We start from the raw sequence: 21,703 nt of genomic DNA, 5'->3' as shown, positions 1-21,703 counted from the left end.
AAATATTTAGATCTATAAGAGAATTTAGAAACCTTTCAAAACTCAAAAATAGTGGTTGATGACCTAGCGGGCTCAATGGTGGTGGGAAGATATCAGATCTGTGGTAGAAAACCTACCAGCATGGAAAAACCTACTTAAGGTTAAGAGGTTTTTTTCCCCTCTTTTTCCGATCAGAAAGAAACTTGTTGGGGTTTCATGTAACGAAGTTTTCACTAAGCTAGAGTTATGACATTCCCTCAAGAAATTTGAGGGGAAAAGCCCAAGGGTCGAGTACGTAGTGGTTTAAGGTGTTTTTCTAGTTGAGAGAAATATAAAACAAAACCCTAAACCTGCTTCCATGACAATCGGAACTTTGTTTTCTATTTCACCCAATAGCCGTTTTTACATTTAGAGTTTTTTCTGATTGGGAGAAATAAGGGTTAATTATTGTAAATTTGAAAAGTCCCAAGGGTAGATTGTTGTAATATTTAAAAAATAAATACATTTAAGCCGTCTGATGTATCTAACAACGCATGTAGCTCTCACACAACTGCGTGGAAGATATCCACGCAGCTGTGGACAAAAATCCCAAGAAGATTAGGATTGAGCAATTCCTTGAATTAATTAAAGAAAAATTCATACAAGAAAAAAAATATAAGTGCTACACTAGAGTTAGCAAGTAAAAATACACACTAAAAATAAGATAAATCATACCTAAATCAAGTTATCCCAAGCATAAAAGCATTAGAAATAATTTTATTTCATAGAATTTCCAAACTCAAGAACGGAAAGAGGCAGAAGCAATTTATAGATTTTGGGAAATATCATTTAAAGTCTAGGCACCACTACAGTCTCCTCTTTTAGAGATATCCTGAGCTGGAAGGAGGGGAACGCAAAAAATTAGCCTGTCTGCAGCTTCAGCCTGCCACAATTTTCTTCACAATCAAACCATATAAAAGATAAGTCGTTTATAATTTCTTGCAACTCTCTATGCTTCTTAAAATTTCGTGTGTGATTCTCTGAGCTAAAAACAAATAAAAGTGATTTCTTTGATTTGCTCTTCATTCGGTGGCCTTAATTGACTTTTTTGTTCACCAAAAAGTAAAAATTGACTTTCTTGCAGCTGTTGTTGGATATATGATATATAGAAGCCTGCTAAATATCATGAGACAACCTTCAATGCGCAACGCGAACAAGTACGAAAAAAGTGAAATAAAACATGGAAGTAGGTGTCAGGGAACTCGTGAAAGTCCATTAGAAGGTGAGAATTTTAATGTTTTACTAAAAAAAAATACAAGAATTTTAATGTGACAGGTATACTCACCTAGAAAATGTCACCTTAATGTGACAATAATTAACATCAGTGCATAATCGAGAGACCAAAACTGCTTTACTTTTACACATTAAATAGGTAGGACCGTACCCAATTTTGGACCATCATATCCAAAATTTCGGTCGACCGATGAATATTAATGGTCAAGATCGAAATCTTTACCCAGATTTTGATCCGACGGATGAAGTTATTTGGCAAGATGGTCATGTGCATTTAATGCACAGGACTGAGGATGGACCCTCGAGAGACAGTAGGATATAAAGTGACAGCCTGGCAGGTTTCCCTTTTTTCTTTTTTTCTTTTTTTGGGCAAACCATTAAATGACAGGTTCCAGGTTCCAGGAAATAGAATTGATCCAGAAGAATTTCCTTTATAAGACAAGGTGGTTAACTATTTCAAGCATCGAAAGTCTTGAAAGTCTTGAAAGTAAAGTGAATCAAATGGAGTTCAAGAGAGAAAAAACCGATGCTGTAGAAGTTGATGAACCAGTAAGCCCTACTGGTCTCTACTTCAACAGTTCTGTGCTTTCCATCTCCATTCTTGCAGCCTTGGAATTTGATATCCCCATCGATGGATCACAGACACTCTTTTTGCTTGACAATCTATTCCTCCCGATCAACCCACGCTTCTCCTCTATCATGGTACCTTCTTTCTGTTTCTCACAACACTTTAACCAGTATGTTCCTTTGCCGGGCTCATTTTGTTTGATTGTTTTCAGGTTAGAGATGAGAATGGTGTGAGACAATGGAAGAGGGTGGAGGTGAAGCTGGAAGATCACGTTCATGTCCCTATATTTCCAGATGGGTTATCACCAGAAGCTTATGATGAGCACTTGCAAGAATATTTGTCAAAGATAGCCATGGAAAGTCTTCCACAAAGCAGGCCCTTGTGGGATATTCACATGATCAAGTACCCAACAAGTAAAGCAGCTGGAACTGTAGTATTTAAGCTTCATCATGCACTAGGTGATGGCTTTTCACTCATGGCAGCTTTATTTAATTGCTTGAGAAGAGCTGATAACCCTTCTCTTCCTTTAACTTTTCCTTCTTCAAAGCATGTTTTGAGTTCTGATGGCAAGAGAAGCAGTATCATCAAGAGAGTCACTGACCTTCTCTCAATGGTAGTCAACTCTACATCGGACTTTGCATGGAGCATTCTGAAGAGCAGTTTTCTGGAAGACGATAGGACGCCAATCAGGTCTGCCCATGAGGGGCTGGAGTTCCTGCCACTCAGCATTTCAACTGTTACTTTCTGTCTTGACCAGATCAAACAAACCAAGAACAAGCTTGGTGCGGTAATATTGTTGCCTTAGCACTGGTTTGGTTGAGTAGTAAAGATCAAACACCATTTAAGTTTTCAGAAATGAATGCTTTGCTTTGGTTTAGCTCATGATGTGTTCCATTGCCAGTGATAGAGTATTATAGGTTTGCATTGAAATCCAAGAAAACACTTGAGAGAGTCTGGTTCCCAACTCAAACATATAAGATTTGAATCCTCTCACACCTCTTTATCATATATTTAGGAGAGGGACTCGCCTTTTGTGCCTATCCACAAGTTTTCTATCATTAATTAGCACCAAAGTCTAACAGTACTACTCAATGGTCCCCTTCTCCCAAATTGTTGTCAAACATATCATTTTTTCAATTAACTTAAACTTATCTTGTGATGCAGTTTTGAAAGTTTAGTTTCCTGATTATGACTCTTATTTTCTCAATCCAGACGGTTAATGATGTGATTACTGGGATATTATTCTACGGAACACGGCTATACATGCAAATCTCTGGTCCTCCAGATTCTACTAATTCACATTCAACAGCACTGGTGCTCTTAAACACTAGATTCATCACCAACTATCAATCACTCGAAGAGTTGAATAAACCAGAATCCAAGTCACCATGGGGCAACCATTTCGCTTTCTTATCTGTGTCGATTCCTCATTCGGCTGATCCAGAAATGGCAAACCCCCTTGACTTCATCTACAAAGCACGAGAAACAATTAAGAGGAAAAGAAGCTCATTAGGGGTTCATCTTTCTGCTGGATTACTAGAACTGACGAGGAAAATCAAAGGCCCTGAGGCAAGTATCTTCACTACTAATTCTCTTAATTAAATTTTTTTAGGTGGTGAAGAGATTCTTCATTCACCTATGGTGGATGAAGAATAATTACTAATTAAAATTTAATCTAGCTAGCTTCTTTAATTTGGGGGTTTGCAGAAAACAGCTCAACAAGTCCATACCACGCTAAAGAACTCGAGCATGGCGATCACAAATATGATTGGTCCATTGGAACAAATGTCATTGGCTGATCATCCTGTTAGGGGAATGTACTTCATGGTGACTGGTTCACCTCAGGTAGCAACTCAAAAACCATAGCTGTTGTTCCTCAAAGCCATCTTGTACAAGAAATAGAGGTTCATGGGCCGGCCTAGTACAAAACATGGATTTGTTTGGGTCTAGCATTGGGCTTAAGCCCATTCCTGGGCCATGAATCTCTATTCTTTAAGTATGCATTTGGTAATGTTTTCGTTACAAAAGACCAATTCTTGTGTGAAACTGTTTGTATATATTTTTCTTTGCCGAGTGACTCATAGGTATTCGATAAATCCATTTTGAGAACATTTCCCAATTGTTCCCACAGTTTGAAAATTCTAGTTTTCGAGTAAGGACACAAATTGGAAAAGCAAGATAAAGGAGGTTTGTGAGTAGGGATGAGGGGGGGGGGGGCAAGGTGCAACAATTTTTACGAAATTCGCCCTTCGCCAACAGCCGAAATTTAGGTCAGTTTTGGCTAGATTTGACCTCCCCTTCTCGGGGGGTGTTTTAGGCAAAAATTCGGTGTCTAGCCTAATTTGATGCCATCACACACACTAAGACTTGGTAAATTTGAATTATTTCCTATAAATTCTTCTATGCAAATTCTTCTCTCTAACCACATTTGGCATGTTACCTTCTGAGGCCTAAATCATTATGACATAATTGGAAAGATTGTCCGTATTGGCCGGGAAAGAAAAAAAAAAGAATGTCTGTTGACCTTTAAGATTTCACTACAAAATCCTTTCATAATTTAAATTGTTTCTATAGATTCTTTCATACATATACTCCTAGTCCTCCCTAACCACATTTGGCATGTTGCCTTTTGAGACCTAAATCTTTGGAATATAATTGATAAGATTGCCCATTGATCTTGCAGATTTTGCTACAAAATGTTTTTCTAATTTGAATTATTTCCAAAAATTATTCTATGTAAATTCTCTTCCCTAACCACATTTGGCACTTTGTCTTTTGAAGTTTGAAAATCATTAGGACAGAATTGATAAGATTGTCCATTGACATTGAAGATTCTACTATAGAATCATGAGAGAAATTGCCTAAAAATCATGAGAAATCACCAAAATATCGCAAGAGAATGAGATATCGGCGATATACCGGTCGATATCTCAGCGATATATGGTACGTCTCGGTTTCAGTTCAAAAAAAATTCGCTAACTATTGAAACGGCCGAAATTCGGCAAATTGTTTTCCATGGGTTGGGATGGTCTCGAGAGATTTTTACCTTCAGAGCCTCTTACCACTTTCTTCGATCACTAGTTCGTCCTTTAAGAACAAAAGAACGAAACGCTTTAAGAAGTACCTTTCACTCATTCTTCCAAGAATAAAAGAACACTAGAACTGACTGAACTGTTCTCCGAAACCGTTATCAAATGCATCAAAGGTACCTGATTTGGTATTGTGATTTGGATTTGGCTTTACTTGAATATTAATTAATGGATGAATTGATGAGATTTGCAGAGTCTTGTTGTAACCATTGTGACTTACAATGGAAAGCTGAGATTGGCGGTGGGCGCAGAGAAAGGTTTCATAAATGAGAAATTGTATATTTCTTGTTTGGAAAATGCCTTCACAAGGATATTTGAAGCAACTGCATGAAATGCTTTCGATTACTATATTATTTTACAGTAATAGGTTGGGTGACTGTAAATTCTCTTTAAACAGAGAGTCTGTGCAGATCTCCACCGTTGTTCTTCTCATTTGGGTGTGTTCTTCAGATACCAGATGTATTTTCTTAATATAATTTCCCTTCTTAGCCAAAATAAATACTATGTACCCAAAAATTCAAAATAAATACCTTCTCCTTTTTTCTTTTTCTGCCCAAATTTAACATTATGTACTCCGAAAGCTTATTATTTTTATAATTTATAATCAAAATAAATTATTGATATGTAGTTATAGCATTTCTTTGTGTTGCCTCCTGTTCTCACTTCTGGGTGGTGGAATGCTTACGAGAGGTTACCAAAACCTGGACAAACGGTTCAGGTTTTCAATAAAATTTTCCAGTTTTCTTCTTCAAATATGTAAAAGTTTGGTCTAATCAATGCATAAGTAGTTTACAATAAATGGGGAAAAAAGAAAAAAAGTATCTAAATTTTGAAAAACCCATTATAAATATCAATCAAATTACAAAGAGTTTTGCTGTATAGACAGACTCCCTACAAATAACCTCTGGTAAATTGTTCCAGCATCGCTGCTAGTAGAGACGCAAATCCCTGAAGGGTAATCCAGATCACTAACAAAAGAATAGGAGTTCAAAGGGGAAGCCTACAAAATTTGTGGGCACTTTCTTAAGGTTGCTAGAAGCAAAATTCTTTATACTCAATAGTTCTAAATTTAACTAGGCTTCGGATCTTCATGAGGAACACAAGGCCACCACGTCGTGCCCACAGTTTCATCTTCAAGAGAAATGCCTTTAGCATACAACTGTTTCCTGATCTCATCACTCTTCTCAAAATCTCTGTTTTTCCTAGCGTTGGCTCTTTGATCAATCATAAGCAGCACATCTTCCTCTTTCATCCCTGCTCTCACAAGGGCCTTCTCCTTCAACTCCTCCAAAACCTGCAAGTTGAAAATTACGACTTTAGGAAAGTAGCAATTATGCTCCCAGAATGGTATTAGCTTTTAGCTTTATTAAGAACATTTAGGATAGAACCATGTCAGCGGGTTGACCGTTCAGGTACGAGTAGGTTTAATGTTGAGTCCTACTCTATTTCGAACCATCCCTAACCCAATTGATTTCTGAGATTATGATTCTACTTTACAATGCATATCCATTATATCACCACAGATTGTTAAGATGTTTTGGCCATCTGAGATTAAAAGTCTTTTCTAGAGCCATGTAACTCATAAATAATTAATTCAAGATCAATTCCAAATGATATCAAACAATGTTATTACCTGAGAACAAGTATTAGATGACAACAATCCGAGATAACCTAAAACCTTCTTCACTTCTTTCTCCACTTCAATAAGAGACTGAAAAGGTGATGGTTGTTTTTGCTGTTGTTTTTGTTTTTTCTGCCAAAGAAATATCAAGAAATCATAAAGGCTGTTGAAAATAGGACTTTTGAAGTTCCATGAGAACAGAAGACAAAACCCAATGCCAGGTGGGAACCTGAAATATATGAGGCAAGAATGATACCTTGAGCAACCCCAAAGAACTGTTAATGTATGTTAGGGAATCCTTTAGAGCTCCATTCAATATTTCAACCACATGCAGGTCATCAGCCATCTTGGCCTCAAAATCGCTGCGTAATGTGTCAATGCAGCCCTGTGCGGCAGGAGCTATACGTGCTTTTTGGGCATTTTGTGCTGCAACATCTGTGAGGTTCCCTTCTTGAAATGGAGACAAAGCCACTTCACAGTTATGCAAAGCCTAGTGTCATTAGAAGTACCTTCTCAGACAATTGTTCACAACTAAGGATTGGGTGAGGTGATTGCATTGTATAAAATACTGTAAAAGAATAAGTTTACAATTCTAAATATTATAAGAGATAAAAGTGCACAATCTCATATGCAGTTAATCAGAGTAAGGGGGGGGGGGGGGAAACAGAGACATTACAGGGCAAAAGTACCCCAAGCATCTTTGTAGATGTAGCAGGGAAAGAGGGGAATAACAGTTGGTGTCACTAGGCAAACAGGTAACACATGCCAGCTAATTGGCAGGCAGAAAAGCACTATGGTAGAGTGAAAATGTGCTTGTTCTCTTCGTAGATATCCAACTCATTAGTTGGCAGTAAAACAATTCAAGACCTGATATACCAACCCTAAACACCCCTGCTGCCCCGGACGCAGGGTTGACCAAAATTTTCTTTTGAAGATGAAAACATAAAAAATGATAATAGAGCACCAAGAAGACTAGCCCATAGCATAGGGAACCCTCAAGGGGCAGGGGCACAGATAGGTATTTCTTTAAGAAGCAAACCAGCAATCCTAGGAGGTAAGATCCTCAGATGATCAGTGAGCTTATTCACAACATTTCAGCCCATAGAAACAAAGAGTGGGATCTGTGGAGAAGTCATAATTATTTAAGACCCTATTTTAAATATGAGTTCTTTCACAAGATTTGGGCAGTAGTGACAACAGATTAATGCAATATTAGAATCCAGATTATGGATCTCCAGTGAAAGAAACTACCTCAGTAAATACTGCTTAAATTATGATATCTAGTTTTAGAAGCAGCTAAGTAAAGCTGAGCTTCTGTCCTTTTAGTTTCCCAGTTTCCTTATCTACCTTCTTAGTCACAATTGGGTGGCCTCCCTTCTTGGTGTTTTGAGCCTATCTTTGAGTCCTATATACAAGCATGTAAGGGATCAAAGCCTTGTACACGAATTTGATTAGAGAGATCGAGAAAACAATATAGCTTTGTCCTTTGCTTTGTGAAATAGAACGGCAAGATGCCATGGGGGAGAGACCAAAATGCAGAGGATGGCCGCAGGTGAGAGACCCAAGTCTGAGAGTGATGCAGTTAACAGTGTTCAAATGGATCAATTGGGCTTAAAATCTTTTTTTGGCCCATGGATGGGTTTGATACACATTAGGCTTCTTATTTTGGGGTTTATTGATGTAATGAGGCTAACTTATAAACCCATAAAGTAAGGGTAATATTAGTTCACCAGATTAGTAGTTAAACTCAGTATTCGAGTCAATGCCTGAACTAAATTAGTGATATTTAATAGCTAGACAGTATTCTGTTTGGATTTTATTTTTTTTAACCTAATTTAATCTTTTAAAGTGATCAGGTCTTTTATGAGTCTATCGTAATTTTGAGAGATATTGCTCAGAAGGTATATTTCATTCATAGGCCACAATGGGGAATTTATAGTGACAATCTAAGTAAATCCCACTCCGAGTAGGAAAAGGAAATACAAAGCAAACAGGAATAGAAAAACTAATTCTAGACTTATTAGGAAGCCTAGTCTAATACAAAATATGAAACCAAAGAGGAATCCTATTCTAATTAGAAAACCTCAATCCTAGTTTCAACACTCTCCCTCAAGTTGAGCATAGATATTTATCATGCCTAGCTTGCCATAATACTACTTAACACCTTCGTGCTTAAACTCTTTGTAAGCACATCAGTTCGCTACTCGTCTGATAAAAACAAAGGTGATATGGATCAACTCAACCTCAACCTTCTATTTGATGAAATGTCTGTCAATCTCCACATGTTTAGTCTTGTCATGATGTACTAGGTTATGAGCTATGTTGATTGTTGATTTACTATCTGAGTACAACTGTATAGGAACCTCTGAATCTGTCCCCACCTCCTGAAGTAGCCCTTTCAGCCATAGTAACTCACAAATGCCCTAAGCAATCGCCCTAAACTCAGCCTCAACATTGGACCTCGCAACCACCTTTTACTTCTCCAAGTCATAAGGTCTCCCACATACACACAATACCCAGAGGTAGACATCCTATAATCTGGACATCCTACCCAGTCTACATCTGTATATGCCTCAATCTTCAAATGTCCATAAGCTGGAAGTCAAATCCCTTTTCTTGGAGTGGCCTTCGAGTACCTCAAAATCCGATACACTGCATCCAAGTATGAGGAATAGGGATCATGCATATATTGGCTAACAATACTAACTGCAAATGTAATATTAAGCCTAGTGTAGATAGATAGATCAACTTACCCACCAATTTTTGATACCTTGCATTGTCAACTGGTTCTACTTCCTTTGCCTTCAAGTGCAAGTTAGGCTCAATAGGAGTCTCAATATGCTTACATCCTAGCATCTTAGTTTCCTCAAGAAAATCCAATATATACTTCCTCAGAGAGAGAGAGAGAGAGAGAGAGAGAGAGAGAGAGAGAGATACACCACTAGCAGAAAATGCCAACTCTAGACCTAGGAAATATCTAAGTTTTCTCATATCTGTGATCTCAAATTTGGTTGCGAAAAAAGTCTTTAATGTTGAAATCTTATCATCACTGTTGCATGTGATTACAATATATTATCTACATATACTAAAAGTACAATAAGGTGGGAACCGTCTCTTTTGATGAACAAAGTGTGGTCTGCATTGCTATGCTTATAGCCATTAGATATCATTGCCTTATGGAACCTTTCAAACCATACTCTTAAAGATTGCTTCAACCCATATAAACCCTCTTCGACATGCACGCTTTCCCATGAGTCTTGATCAGCACATTTATGTGTGAAATCTTAGGGCATAAAGCATGCATTTTACACACTTTGAGTGGAGCTACCTTGGGTTTTATGTTGTTTTTGCAGATTTTATGAATTTTTAGGACATAAGCGAATATCTGGAGTTTTGGGTATGAAACATGCGATTTTACACGTCAAGAGGTCCGTTCAAATTCTAAAGTGCAAAAGTGGGCCTGATTTGGAGCATGATGGGCTAGAGATGCAATTATGGGCCAACTCCAGAATATCTTGTAAAATTAGATTAGGATTTTTATTTTATTTTTCTTTATTGTAATTGAGAATTGTATGGGGCCCACAAGTAGTCAAAGACTAGGATTTTCTATTTTTTTTGAAGATTTTATTTATTTCTCTAAGTAGTTTTTTCTCTCTCTTCCCACTTTCTATTATTTTCACTATTTTATTTTATTCTTTTTCCTTAATTAACCCAAAATCGTTTTTCTAAAAGTATATATATATTTTTTCCTTCTTTCCTTCTTCCACTCTTTCTCTTTCTTCTCCACCTTCTCTACGTGTAACTCAATCTTAAGTTTTATTTTTTATTTTTTATTTATTTATTCTTTTTATCCACTTTCCCTCTTAACGTATTTCTATTTTTTATTTTATCTTATTTCTCCCCACATTCTCTCTCTCTCTCTTTATTTCTAATGAATTTTGCTCTTTCTTTATTTGTTTTCTTTTTCTATTTTACTCTTTTGTTATTATTATTATTATTATTAGGTATTATTATTTTATTTCTTTGTTTGTAAATTATTCTCCTTCTTCTATAAATATTATCTCCCTCTTAGGTCTAGGGGACACTTGATTTTTTCTTTAGTTTACTTTAGTTTTACACTTTACTTTCTCTTTAGTTTTACACTTTACTTTCTCTTTAGTTTTACTTTAGTTTTGCACTTTCTATTCTCTTTAGTTTGCTCTAGGTTTTCTCAAGTTCTTTGATTAATTTGTGGGTTCTAGTTTTTAGATTAAATGTTTAGGAATATTGAAGTTGTGTAATTTTTCTTTTATGCAAGTGTAATTCCTTTAGTTTTATCAATGCAATTTCAAGTTCAAATTCAAGTTCAAGTTTAAGAGGATTCGCTTTCTCTCTAGGTCTAGCAATTGCAGATCTAGTTTATTCTAGATCTGGTTGTTAGGGTTGGTTGAGATTCAAATCGTTTATTCAAGTTTTGTTTGGAAGATGCAAGTAAGATTCTTCAATAATCTTCTCTCCCCCCTCCATTCCCGCTACTATCTACCCCTCCATATTCTAAATTTAGGATTTAAATTTCAGCATTTACTTATTGTTCTCCCTTCCCCTGGGTCCTTGATCAAAGATGCCAACAGTTGTGCCTCTCTTTGGTTAAGGTTTCCCTTTTGCTATTATTGCTTTGTTTATTGCTTTGTTATTTTTTTCTGCAATTTCTTTGTTCGCATTATTTTTCCTGTCTTTTATTTATGCATTGGTTATGTTTGCTTTATTTTTCGTTTCAATTCGATTGCATTAGATGTATGGATAGGATCGTTGGTTTAGTTTAAGTAATTAGTTAACAAAAATTGAATCATTCCACTCTCGCATTACTATTAAGAAGTTGAATTATAGGTGGCATATCTCCCTGAGATCGACCCGTTAGCTACACGATACTGTGCGCTTGCGGTTATTTTATTTTACAAACAAGTCTCGACAGTAGAATACCCAGGTTGCACATCCATGTATACCTCCTCTTGGAGTTCTCCATACAAAAGAGCATTCTTCACATCTAACGGTTGTAAACTCCACCCTTTTATTAACTGCACATGAAAGAATAGTTTGAACTTTGTACATCTTGGTAACAAGGGCAAATGTCTCATGGTAGTCAATGTCATAAGTCTAAGTGAAGCCTTTGGCCACGAATCTTGCCCTATACCTCTCAATGGTCCCATCTTCCTTGTGCTTGATCACAAACACCCAGTTGCACCCAATAGTCCACTTTCCTGTAGGCAAAGTCATCAGGTCCCATGTTTTGTTTTTCTCTAAAGCTCGCATTCCCTCATCTATAGTTTCCTTCCAGTTTGAGTGAGATAATGTCTCATGCCAAGTGTTAGGAATAGAAGTAGGGACAAAGAGAAAATGAAACTTTGAAATTCTGGAGATAGAGACTGATATGAAACATAATTGGAAATAAGATGTTTGGTGCAAGCTTGTGGCTATTTTCTCAATGCAATTGGTAATTCCAAAGTAGGATTAGAAGAAGGGTCAAAGACAGACTCACTAGAGGAACAAATTGTTCAGGACTAGGAACCGAGGCCTCTAACTGGCTTAATTCAGAAGGGGTCACTTTTTGCTTTCTTTGATAGATCTTAAGAGGTCTAGTCTCCCCCTACACTCCATTTACCAGATGTTCCTGTCTGGTCACTCCATCTTCCTAAGGAGGATCATCTTCACGAATCTCAGGAGGAATCAACACTAGAACCTCTTCACTACAACTCTCCCCCTGAATAGGTAGGGGAAATAAGGAACTTATTCACAAGATCCATAGAGATGAAAAACAACGAGAAATTGGATGATAACACTTATACCCCTTCTGTGTAAGAGGATAACCAAAGAAAATGCACCTTAACCCACGAGGATCCAACTTACCATGAACATAGTGGTTTAGTACAAAGGCAACACAGCCAAGAACTTTAGGTGGCACAGTAAAGGCTATTGTCCTAAAAGAACCTTAAGGGAGTATCATTGTCTAAAACCCAAGAAGGCATTCAATTAATTAGATGTTGCAGTAACAACCGCATCACCCCAAAACCAAGGAGGCACATGCATGGAAATATAAGGGAACGTGCTACCTCAAGTAGATGTCTATTCTTGCGTACAATCACCCCATTTTGAGGTGGAGTGTCAACATAACTAGTCCGGTGTATAATGTCATGGTCTGCTATATAGGGAATGAATGTTTCACCCAAGTACTTAGTCATTTTATCTGTACGAAGGATTTTGACTTTCACCCCAAACTAAGTCCTAACAATATTATGAAAATTCTGAAAACACAAGAAAATGTCACATTTTTGTTAAGTAACCCAGGTGGTCCAAGTGCAACAATCAATAAAGGTAACAAACCATCTATGACCAGATAAAGACACAGTCCGAGAAGGACCCCCAAATCAAAGTGAACAACTAAAAAAAGAATTTTACTATGATGATTTGAAATACCTAGTCTATTTGGGCAAAATGCAGGCCTCACAATCTCGAGAAATAAATGAAACAAGAGGACCTACAATATTGGATGTACCAAAAGAGGCAAGGTTAATTGGATCGGCCATTTCAGGAACTATAACTCAGAAAGGATGGTTCAGGAAAAAAATCTTAGAACATGAAGAGGCAACTTTCTATTTTGCTTTCGTTTCTTTTTTTTCTTTTTCTTTTTTAAAAGTAGCCCTCTATACCTACGACACTAAATGGGTTGGAGCAGGTTTTGGTTGAGTCAATGGATTCATTAATCTGTTTTTTTGGTTCGGTTCAATAGGGTTCAATGGGTTGATGGCTTTGGTTTTAGGCTTTGTTACTTTCGATTCAGATAAAGAAAGTGGAGAAGAGGTTAATGTCAAAAGCAGAAGATGGGTTGATGTCAATTCAGAAAAAAAAAAAAAAAAAAAAAAAAAGTTTGATTGTCTCTTGGCTAAGGGGTGAAGAGGTTTCAGGTTTTTGGTTTTGATGGTCTAAGTTTTTTTTTTTTTTTTTCCTTCTCTCTCTCTCTCTCTCTTCTGGTTCCAACAGCAGATGTGGAGTTGTGCAATGGAAAAGTTGGGTGTGATGGACTCTGGCAGCAGGTTGTAGTAATGTAAGAGGCAAGTGGAAGAACATGATGGTGTTGCGATGGTGGGTTGAGTCGCAGGTGGTGAAGAAATTGCAAGTGACGAAGATGCGATGGCTACAGGTTGGTTCCTTTGCCTTTTTCTCCTTTATTTTTTTTTTTCTGGGGTTCGCACATTTGATTGAGAGAGGGGGGGATAAGGAACGAAGGTGGTGACGAAACCCAATGATGGATCAGAGTTGGCTCTGATATCATAATGTAATTTTGAGAGATATTACTCAGAAGATATATTTCATTTATATGCCTCAATAGGGGATTTATAGTCACAATCTAAGTAAGTCCCACTCTGAGTACAAAAAGGAAATACAAGTCAAATAGGAATAGAAAAACTAATTCTAGACTTATCAGGAACCTAGGTCCTAGTATAACACAAAACATTAAACCAAAGAGGAAACTTAGTCTAATTAGAAAACCTCAGTCATACTTTCAACAGAGTCAAATTAGGAATTTTAGAAAGTCTATATAATGTATCCCCCATCAATGAAAGATGCTTTAACTAGCTAACAGACTTTTTTAATAAGAGTTTTGGTGTTGTTAAGTGATGCATATGAGATTGCTATCCCAATTCTAAATTATCTTCTTCTCCTTCGCTTTTCTTCCCCAAAAGCTTATTCTATAATTCAAGCTGCTGTCCAAGAGGACCTTCGACAACAATAAGTTGAATAATCTCCACTTCTTCTTCTAATTTTCCAGCCCAAATCTTATTTCCCTTCTGTATTTCCAGCTTCCGAACATCCAAGCCATTAAAGCCTATCTCCAGTCTTTACTAACCAACAGAACTGTCCTAAACTTTAGGGATCCATGCCATATACCATCACCTAAGTTCCCTGCAAGTTTCAGCCCCATCCAACCACTACAACTGAGGTTCTTGTGTACACCAATCAACTACCCAAAAATCCTAAAACCCTATAAGCCTAGCTTTTTCTAATTGAAATCTGGGAAGACAGGCTCCTAGTTGATCATCCATCAATCTAGAACTACATCAGAGCTACCTTCATTCTTCTTCTCCAGTATTGTTTTTAAAAATTTTTTTTTTTTTGATGAATAAATAATCTATTAAAGGAACCAAGGAACAAAACAAATACAAGGGAGCCAGGAGCTCACATCAAGAAGAGGGGGAGAATTGGGAGTTAAGACCCCAGGTAACAACAATGAGCCTGTTCCTTGGGGAGTCAACTACCAGGGGGAGGGAGAGAGAGGAGATCCTAGAAGAAACATCGAAATATATAGCATTCCATATAGCGTCTATGGAGCGGGATTTGGAGTTCCAGCGCCTGAGATTACGTTCCCACCAGAGATGATGAACAGTAGCACCAAACACTAGCTTACCAATCCGATCACAGATAGAGGAGCCAGGGAACTTGCTCAAAATCCAAGACCAGTCACGGGCAAACCCAAAGGAGCGACGGGAGCGGGGCCAAATGTAACTAAGGGCTTTCCTCCAAAGGGCACTAGATAAAGGGCAAGTAAAGAATAGATGCTCGATGTCCTCAGTACCATTCCAGCAAAGGATACATTTTGGGTTGACAGGGATATGCCGTGAAATAAGGAAAGATTGGGTTGGCAGGGCTAGGTTTAGGGCTCTCCAAAGGGTGAGAGAGTGACGGGGAATATGGTCTTTAAACCAAACCAGGGCGGGCCATGGAGGGGAAGGGGAGGGGGAGCGAACAAAGTTCCAAGCAGAGGACATGGTGAATGTTTTGGTGATGGAGGGGGTCCAAATTATAGTATCATGAAGATGCGGGTAAATAGGGGGGAGAGAATTCCAGACAAGTGTGAGACTATGATGTGGGGAAGGGACCCAAGTGCCATTAGAGATGAATTCCGCGAGAGGGGTAGATTTGGGGATTCGAGACTCATATACAGTGCGGGGGGGAAAGAGCGAGAGGAGAATGCCCATCGGATGCCATGGATCCTGCCAGAAAGAAGTTGAAGAACCAGAAGAGATGTGGGTGGTAATAACAGTTAGAGCGCGGGGCCGAAGAAGGAGAAGCTTCCTCCAAGTCCAAGAGGGATTAGGAGGGATGGAGACAGTCCAAAAGGAGTTAGATTTGAGAAGGTAAGAGTGAACCCATTTGACCCAGATAGAGTCATTTTTGGTGACAATTTTCCAGATGAGCTTGAGTAAGGCAGCGGAATTAACTTCTTGGATTCGACGAATTCCAAGACCCCCCTCAGATTTGGGCCGACAAACATTGGACCAACTTATGGGGCGCAGGAATCGAGAAGAATCCTGACCTTTCCAGAGGAAGGCACAGAAGAGGGATTCCATGGCAGACGAGATTGCTTTAGGTATCGGGAAGATGCCACACCAATACAGGTATGAAGATTGGAGTACCGATCGAATGAGTTCTACCCTACCTGCGAAGGAGAGGAAACGGCTTTTCCAAAGCTGGAGACACTTACGGATGTGATCTAACATAGGGGAGCAATGATGGCGAGAGAGCCTACCCGGAATGAGAGGGAGCCCGAGATAGGTCACAGGGAAGGATCCAGGCTTGAACCCCGAAAGATTTAGGAGATTGGAGCGAAGAGGCTCAGAAACTCCAGAGAGGAAAAGAGTAGATTTGTCTAGATTGACCCTAAGGCCAGAGATAGACTCAAAGAAAGAAAGGGTAGAAGTGATGGAGGAGATGGAGTTGAGGTCTGCTCTAGAGAAAATCATAAGATCATCAGCAAAGGCGAGGTGGGTGAGATTGATGGCTTTACACTTAGGAATAGGGGAGATTAGGAGTTGATCAGTCTTGGCTTGAAGGAGACGGGATAGGACCTCCAAAGCCAGGGAAAAAAGGTAGGGAGAGAGAGGGCAACCTTGCCGAATGCCAACAGTAGAGGGAAAGAAGCCCGCAGGCGAACCATTAGTAATGACTGAAAAGTAAGGGGAGGAGATACAAATTTCGATCCAATGGATGAAGGAGGGAGGGAATCTCATGGCGAGGAGAACATCACTAATAAAATCCCAGCGGATAGAGTCGAAAGCTTTGTGGAGATCCACTTTGAGGAGAGCAGCAGGGGAGTGGGACACTCTGTCAAACCCCCTGACAATCTCTGCACAAAGGAGAATATTATCCGCAATACTACGGCCCGAAATGAAAGCAGATTGGTTTGCACTAACCAAGTTAGGCATAACCGATTTTAGCCGGATCGCAAGGATTTTGGAGATGAACTTGTAGAGGAGATTACAAAGGGAGATAGGGCGAAAATCAGTAAGAGAAGAGGCCCCAGCCTTTTTGGGTATGAGGCAAAGGAAAGTTTGGTTGATGGAAGAGAGCTGAGATGGATTAAGGAAGAAACTGCGGACTGCTTTGATGAGATCATCCTCAATTATGCTCCAGGCATTTGAATAAAAACCCATACTGAATCCGTCAGGGCCGGGAGCACGATTGGATTTTTGAGATCGAATGGCATGAATGATCTCATCATGGGAAGGGATAGAAAAGAGAGAAGGGCAAGACTGAGGGCTGACAAATTTATTAATCAGGCCCGGGGGGAGAGGGGGACGCGGCGGGAGAGAAGAACGAGGGGGAGAGAGAAGATTTGAGAAATAGGAGACAACCTCGGCTTTGATCCCCGGAGGGTCGAAGATCCACACTCCGTTGCTAGATAGGAGAGCAGGAAAGGAGTTAAAATTTGATCGCTCTTTAAGGGAGCGGTGAAAGAAAGCGGAATTGGAGTCCCCAAGTTGGAGCCATTTGATTCTGGCTTTTTGGCGAAGGAAACTCTCTTCTAAAGAGACTAGGGAAGAAAGCTCAGAAGAGAGATTCCTCTCATTTTCCGCGAGCATGGGGTTGAGAGGGTCATTTTGGAGAAAAGTTTGAGTTCGCAAGAGATTTGAGCGGCAGTCAGAGACCCTAGAGGAGATATTTCCAAAGGTGGAATGGTTCCAACTACGGAGAGCTTCCTTTGTGTTCCTAAGCCGGCGGGCAAAACTGATAAGGGGAAGGGAATGACAGTGAACAGGTTTCTCCCAAGCATCCTTAACAGTGGGCAAGAAAGAAGAGTTGGAGGTCCACATATCAAAGAACTTGAAAGGCTTAGGGCCGAAGGAGGAGAGAGGGAAGATATGGACTAGACAAGGGGAGTGATCCGACAGGCAAGGAGGGGAGAAAGAAGCATGGGAATTCGGGAAATAGGATAGCCAATGGTGATTAACAAGAAAACGATCAAGCTTCGATGCAATCCTGTCCTCACCAATACGACGGTTATGCCAAGAGAGAGAGTGACCTGACCATCTTAGATCAGTGATACAAGAGTCATCGAGACATGAGTTGAAATCTTCGACAGCAGTAGGATTGGGCGGGCGCCCGCCCACCCTCTCATGGGAGAAGCGAACAATGTTAAAATCCCCTCCCACACCCCAGGGCTGGTTTGCATGGGCAGAGGAAGAAGAACGGATGGAGTCCCAAAGAGGGGCACGATCGGCAGCCAGGTTAAAACCATAAACTATGGTGAGATAAAAATCAGAATTGGCATTAGAAGGGGAAATAGAGAGGTGCATGAATTGGGGGGAAGCATCGATGAGAGAGACTTTGAGAGAAGAGGGGTTCCAAAGAATCCAAATCCTACCATTAGGACTTTGAGAATAGTTGGAGAGAAAAGACCAGGAAGGGGCTAAGAAATTGGCAATCCGATGGGAACTCTCAATTTGAACATGAGTCTCAAGGAGGGCACAAAAGTTGGCTTTGGAATCCAAGAGAAATTTCTTGACTTCACTCTGTTTTGCAATTGCATTCAGACCTCTAACATTCCATACAATAAAATCTGACATAGGAACAGGGGGGGGATTTAGCAAACAAAATTGGGGTCGGGAGAAGCATTTTGGGTCAGGCTAGGGAACATAGTCTCACACAGCTGAGAATCACCAGGGGAGGGGGTTTCAAAGATGTTTGGGTCAATGGAGGAGTCTGAGTTGGGAGATGAAGGCTCAGTTGAATGGTATGAAGGATTGGTAACAGAAAGCAGGTTGGGATTATGTATTGGGATGGCTGGGCGGATTAAGGAATCAGAACTATGGGTCCTTGAGCTGGAATGGACTGAGGTCGTTGGTAGGAAATGTCCAATAGGCGAAGTGGGCCTAGCTTTAGGGTGCAAGGATCTAATGGACCGAGGCTTACGGTTCAAAGGTCCGAAGTTAAAAGGCGCGATGGGCCTCGGCCCATTGGATGAAAAGCTGAGGGTATTAGGGGAAAGGCGGTGAGTTTGTTTTGAAGATGAATCTCGTTGGATGGTGGTGGGCCCCACTGGAGATAGGGCGTGGGTAAAAGCGGTTCAGAGGGAGAGAGGGAGATTGGGTTTATTGACTTCGACGAGGGTTTGCAGAAGGCTCTGGGCGAGGAAGCTTTTGAGGTTAGGTTGCTCAGAGTTGCATCATTTGGGAAAGCCTGTGACGTGAGGTCAATGGAACTAGAAGCAGAACCCCTTACCTCAACCAGTCGGTCTGGAGCTCTGATGGTAGCAGCAACTTCGAAGGCAGGAGCCGACATCTCAAGAGCTTCAGAATCCTCACCCGGAAAGTAACTATCCGGAACTGCAGGCTTTAACGAATGGTCATCGTCAAAAGGTTTGGCGAAAACCGAGGAAGGGAGCAGAGGGTCAGGTATGTTTGCAGCTTTACTTCTTCTTCTTCTTCTTCTTCTACGGTACATATTTGTTGCCGGAGTTGAATGTCCGGCAACCGGCGGGAGGCTTGTAGCGACGGATGGTGCCACAACAGCAAGAACGGCATCGACGGAAAGAGTAGCATCAGCAGGAACAACAGGAACAGCGGGAACAACATCCACGGAAAGAGTAGCATCAGCAGGAACGGCATCGACGGACTGAACAGCAACAGTAGGAACGGCGATGGTTATCTTCTCTAGAGCATCAATTGTATTCATTTTTAGAAGAGCTTCGACGGAGAACCTTGTGTCATCAGACGGCAGAGAACAGTCAGGGGCGGTGGACATAGCTTGTTGAATAGGAGCAAAGGAGCACTCGGCAGAGCCATGACCGAAAGATGAACATAGGTCACAGCGGGAAGGAATCCAGTCATACACAATGATTTGATTATACTTGAGGCCAAGATCATCCGCGATAGTGACAGTAGAAGGTAGATCCTTTGAAGCCGAGAATTCAACACAGATCCTCGCGTATGAGAGGCGAGACATATTCAGCGTCTTTGCATCAGTACGAATGGGCTTACCAAGAGCAGAGCCGATTCTACTCAGACAATCGGAGTTCCAAAACTCGAGCGGCAATCCCGGCAAATTGATCCACAGGGGGAGGGAGCTGAAGTCGACCCTGCGAAGCGGGAGAGAAGGGGTCCAGGGTTTGAGGAATACAGGGGTTTTCCCTACAAACCAAGGGGAGCCTTCAAGGGCTCGAGAACGACAGTCAGGGGAGTCAAATTTGAACAAAAAAATGCCAGAGTCAACAATCCGGATATCCAGAATACCCTGGGCTTTCCATTGTTTGGAGAGTGAAGCTTTCAAGATACCGAAAGGGGGAGGAGGGCCAAGAAATTGGCCGATGATAGCAGAGGACCATCTCTGAATGCAAACAGCAGTGGATGCAGAGGGACAATGAGCGACAGGGCTAGGGCCATTTGAAGAGGAAGGGATGAAAGCAAGGTCGAGGTCTAGTTAGGAAATCATATGCAAGGCTTTTCCTGCTCACATTCTAAACTGAAGAATCTGGACACTAGAATCTGGCCTGTATTTTGACCTAATGTGATTCAATCGAAAAGAGTAAGTCGAGCCAATTTTGGCCAATATTCTGATGTGTTGATACGGAACCATCCCTATCCACCAATTCTCCCTGTTTCTTATTAACCCACTGTTTTATAGCCTGAATATCAATATCAATATCAATTCTGATTTTTGCTCTCTATTTTACTAACAGAGATCAGATTCATATGAGAATTTTATGGTGGTGCAAACCTAAATTGTCTCTGATTAAACATCTGGAAATATACTGCTTTGCACTATTCCTAGTCATATGAAGATCACACTATATCTACTTATTTATCCATTGGGTTGATTTCAGATTTTCAGCAGTTGTTCTAGTCATAGAAGAATATTAGACCGAAATTGTTGAAATTTCGGTCAAAATGTCTCTATTTTTCAAAAACGAAACGAAATTCCAATTATTTCGGAAAAGTGTCAAATTTCGACCGAACCTTAATGGGTTATGTTTGGGTTGAGGGTGACAAAGCCCGCACCCCTAACTTGTTGTATATGTATTATGTAACCATTCTACCAAACAATTCATGTATGCTGATGATTCTATGCTTGTATGCAATACAGTTTGCACTTGTTGGAACCAATCATTTGTTAGTATACTTGAATGATAAATTTTCAATGGTTTTTTTTTTTAGCAAAATACTAGTTCCAATGTGTTTATTGTGCTTTAAATAGGTAGAAGGCAATAAATCAGATGAATGGACGTCATATAAGGCCCGAAACCTAGGGTCGAAATTTAAAAAAAAAATCACATGTTTCAAAAATATTGGCCTTTTCTTGCGTCGAAATCTTGGTTGCGACCGAAGTTTTTTCCTTGGTATATACTTGGATGTTACATTTTCAATGGGTTTTTTTGGTTAACTAATAGTTCTATAGTGTTCATTATGCTTGAAATAGGCAGTATGCAAGAATCCATATCATTTTGAGTTCATATGAGGCCCGAAATTGAAGTTTCAATTTCCAGAAAAAAGTGTCCAGTTTCGACCAAAATTTCGGCCGAAACATCAAAATTTTGGCCTCTTGTAAGGTCAAAATTCCTGTTTCGGTTGAATTTTCTTCCTTGGTTCTAGTCATTTTTTGGTTAACCAACTTGAGTTTGGTAGTTTTGTGACTAATTGCTATTGTTATATTTGATTACTCCTTAAATATGAATTTATTTCTTTTGAAAATATCCGATTTGGTCCTGTTTGATTATTCCAACTCAGTATTACATTATCAAGAGGAAGAAGATGCTCCGCTTTGTTGCTCTTCATAATCAGATCCCATTGATGCTTCAAATTGTAAGTGTTTAAAAGCAGGAGAAATGCTTTCTACCATTTAAATGCATCCTTCATTTGAACAACA

The 21,703-nt window shown here is 39.8% G+C and overlaps 2 protein-coding genes across 3 annotated transcripts in view; one reads left to right on the top strand and one right to left on the bottom strand.

Moving 5' to 3' along the window:
- The first annotated feature begins 1,679 nt into the window (after positions 1-1,679).
- On the top strand, positions 1,680-5,468 carry LOC149004820 (wax ester synthase/diacylglycerol acyltransferase 4-like). Its single transcript, XM_089169179.1, has 5 exons — positions 1,680-1,953; positions 2,031-2,606; positions 3,032-3,388; positions 3,527-3,664; positions 5,102-5,468. Exons 1-5 carry the CDS (start codon positions 1,753-1,755, stop codon positions 5,237-5,239), a joined length of 1,410 nt encoding a protein of 469 aa, XP_089025305.1. The 5' UTR covers positions 1,680-1,752; the 3' UTR covers positions 5,240-5,468.
- A 108-nt stretch (positions 5,469-5,576) lies between these two features.
- The window catches only part of LOC149004819 (cysteine--tRNA ligase 2, cytoplasmic-like), a 44,435-nt gene continuing 28,308 nt past the window's right edge, over positions 5,577-21,703 (bottom strand). For both annotated transcript variants that reach the window (XM_089169178.1, XM_089169177.1), the window contains exons 8-10: positions 6,786-7,019; positions 6,542-6,661; positions 5,577-6,202 (exon numbers count right to left, since the gene is read on the bottom strand). In XM_089169178.1, coding sequence (XP_089025304.1) covers positions 5,978-6,202; positions 6,542-6,661; positions 6,786-7,019 — 579 coding nt within the window. In that variant the 3' untranslated portion in view covers positions 5,577-5,977. The remainder of the gene's footprint in view (positions 6,203-6,541; positions 6,662-6,785; positions 7,020-21,703) is intronic.

The sequence above is a fragment of the Hakea prostrata genome, chromosome 9, assembly GCF_041222555.1.
Source record: "Hakea prostrata isolate BN-2017 chromosome 9, UWA_Hpros_2, whole genome shotgun sequence".
Taxonomy (NCBI): domain Eukaryota; kingdom Viridiplantae; phylum Streptophyta; class Magnoliopsida; order Proteales; family Proteaceae; genus Hakea; species Hakea prostrata.
The sequence above is the reverse complement of the archived record's forward strand: the minus strand, read 5'-3'. Positions and strand labels throughout refer to the sequence as shown.

Excerpts from the sequence above, each read along its gene's own strand:
- LOC149004820 (XM_089169179.1), top strand. The coding sequence starts at position 1,753 with ATGGAGTTCAAGAGAGAAAAAACCGATGCTGTAGAAGTTGATGAACCA. Across the intron at positions 1,954-2,030 it reads CACGCTTCTCCTCTATCATG|GTTAGAGATGAGAATGGTGT; the intron begins GTACCTTCTTTC and ends GATTGTTTTCAG. Across the intron at positions 3,389-3,526 it reads GGAAAATCAAAGGCCCTGAG|AAAACAGCTCAACAAGTCCA; the intron begins GCAAGTATCTTC and ends GGGGGTTTGCAG.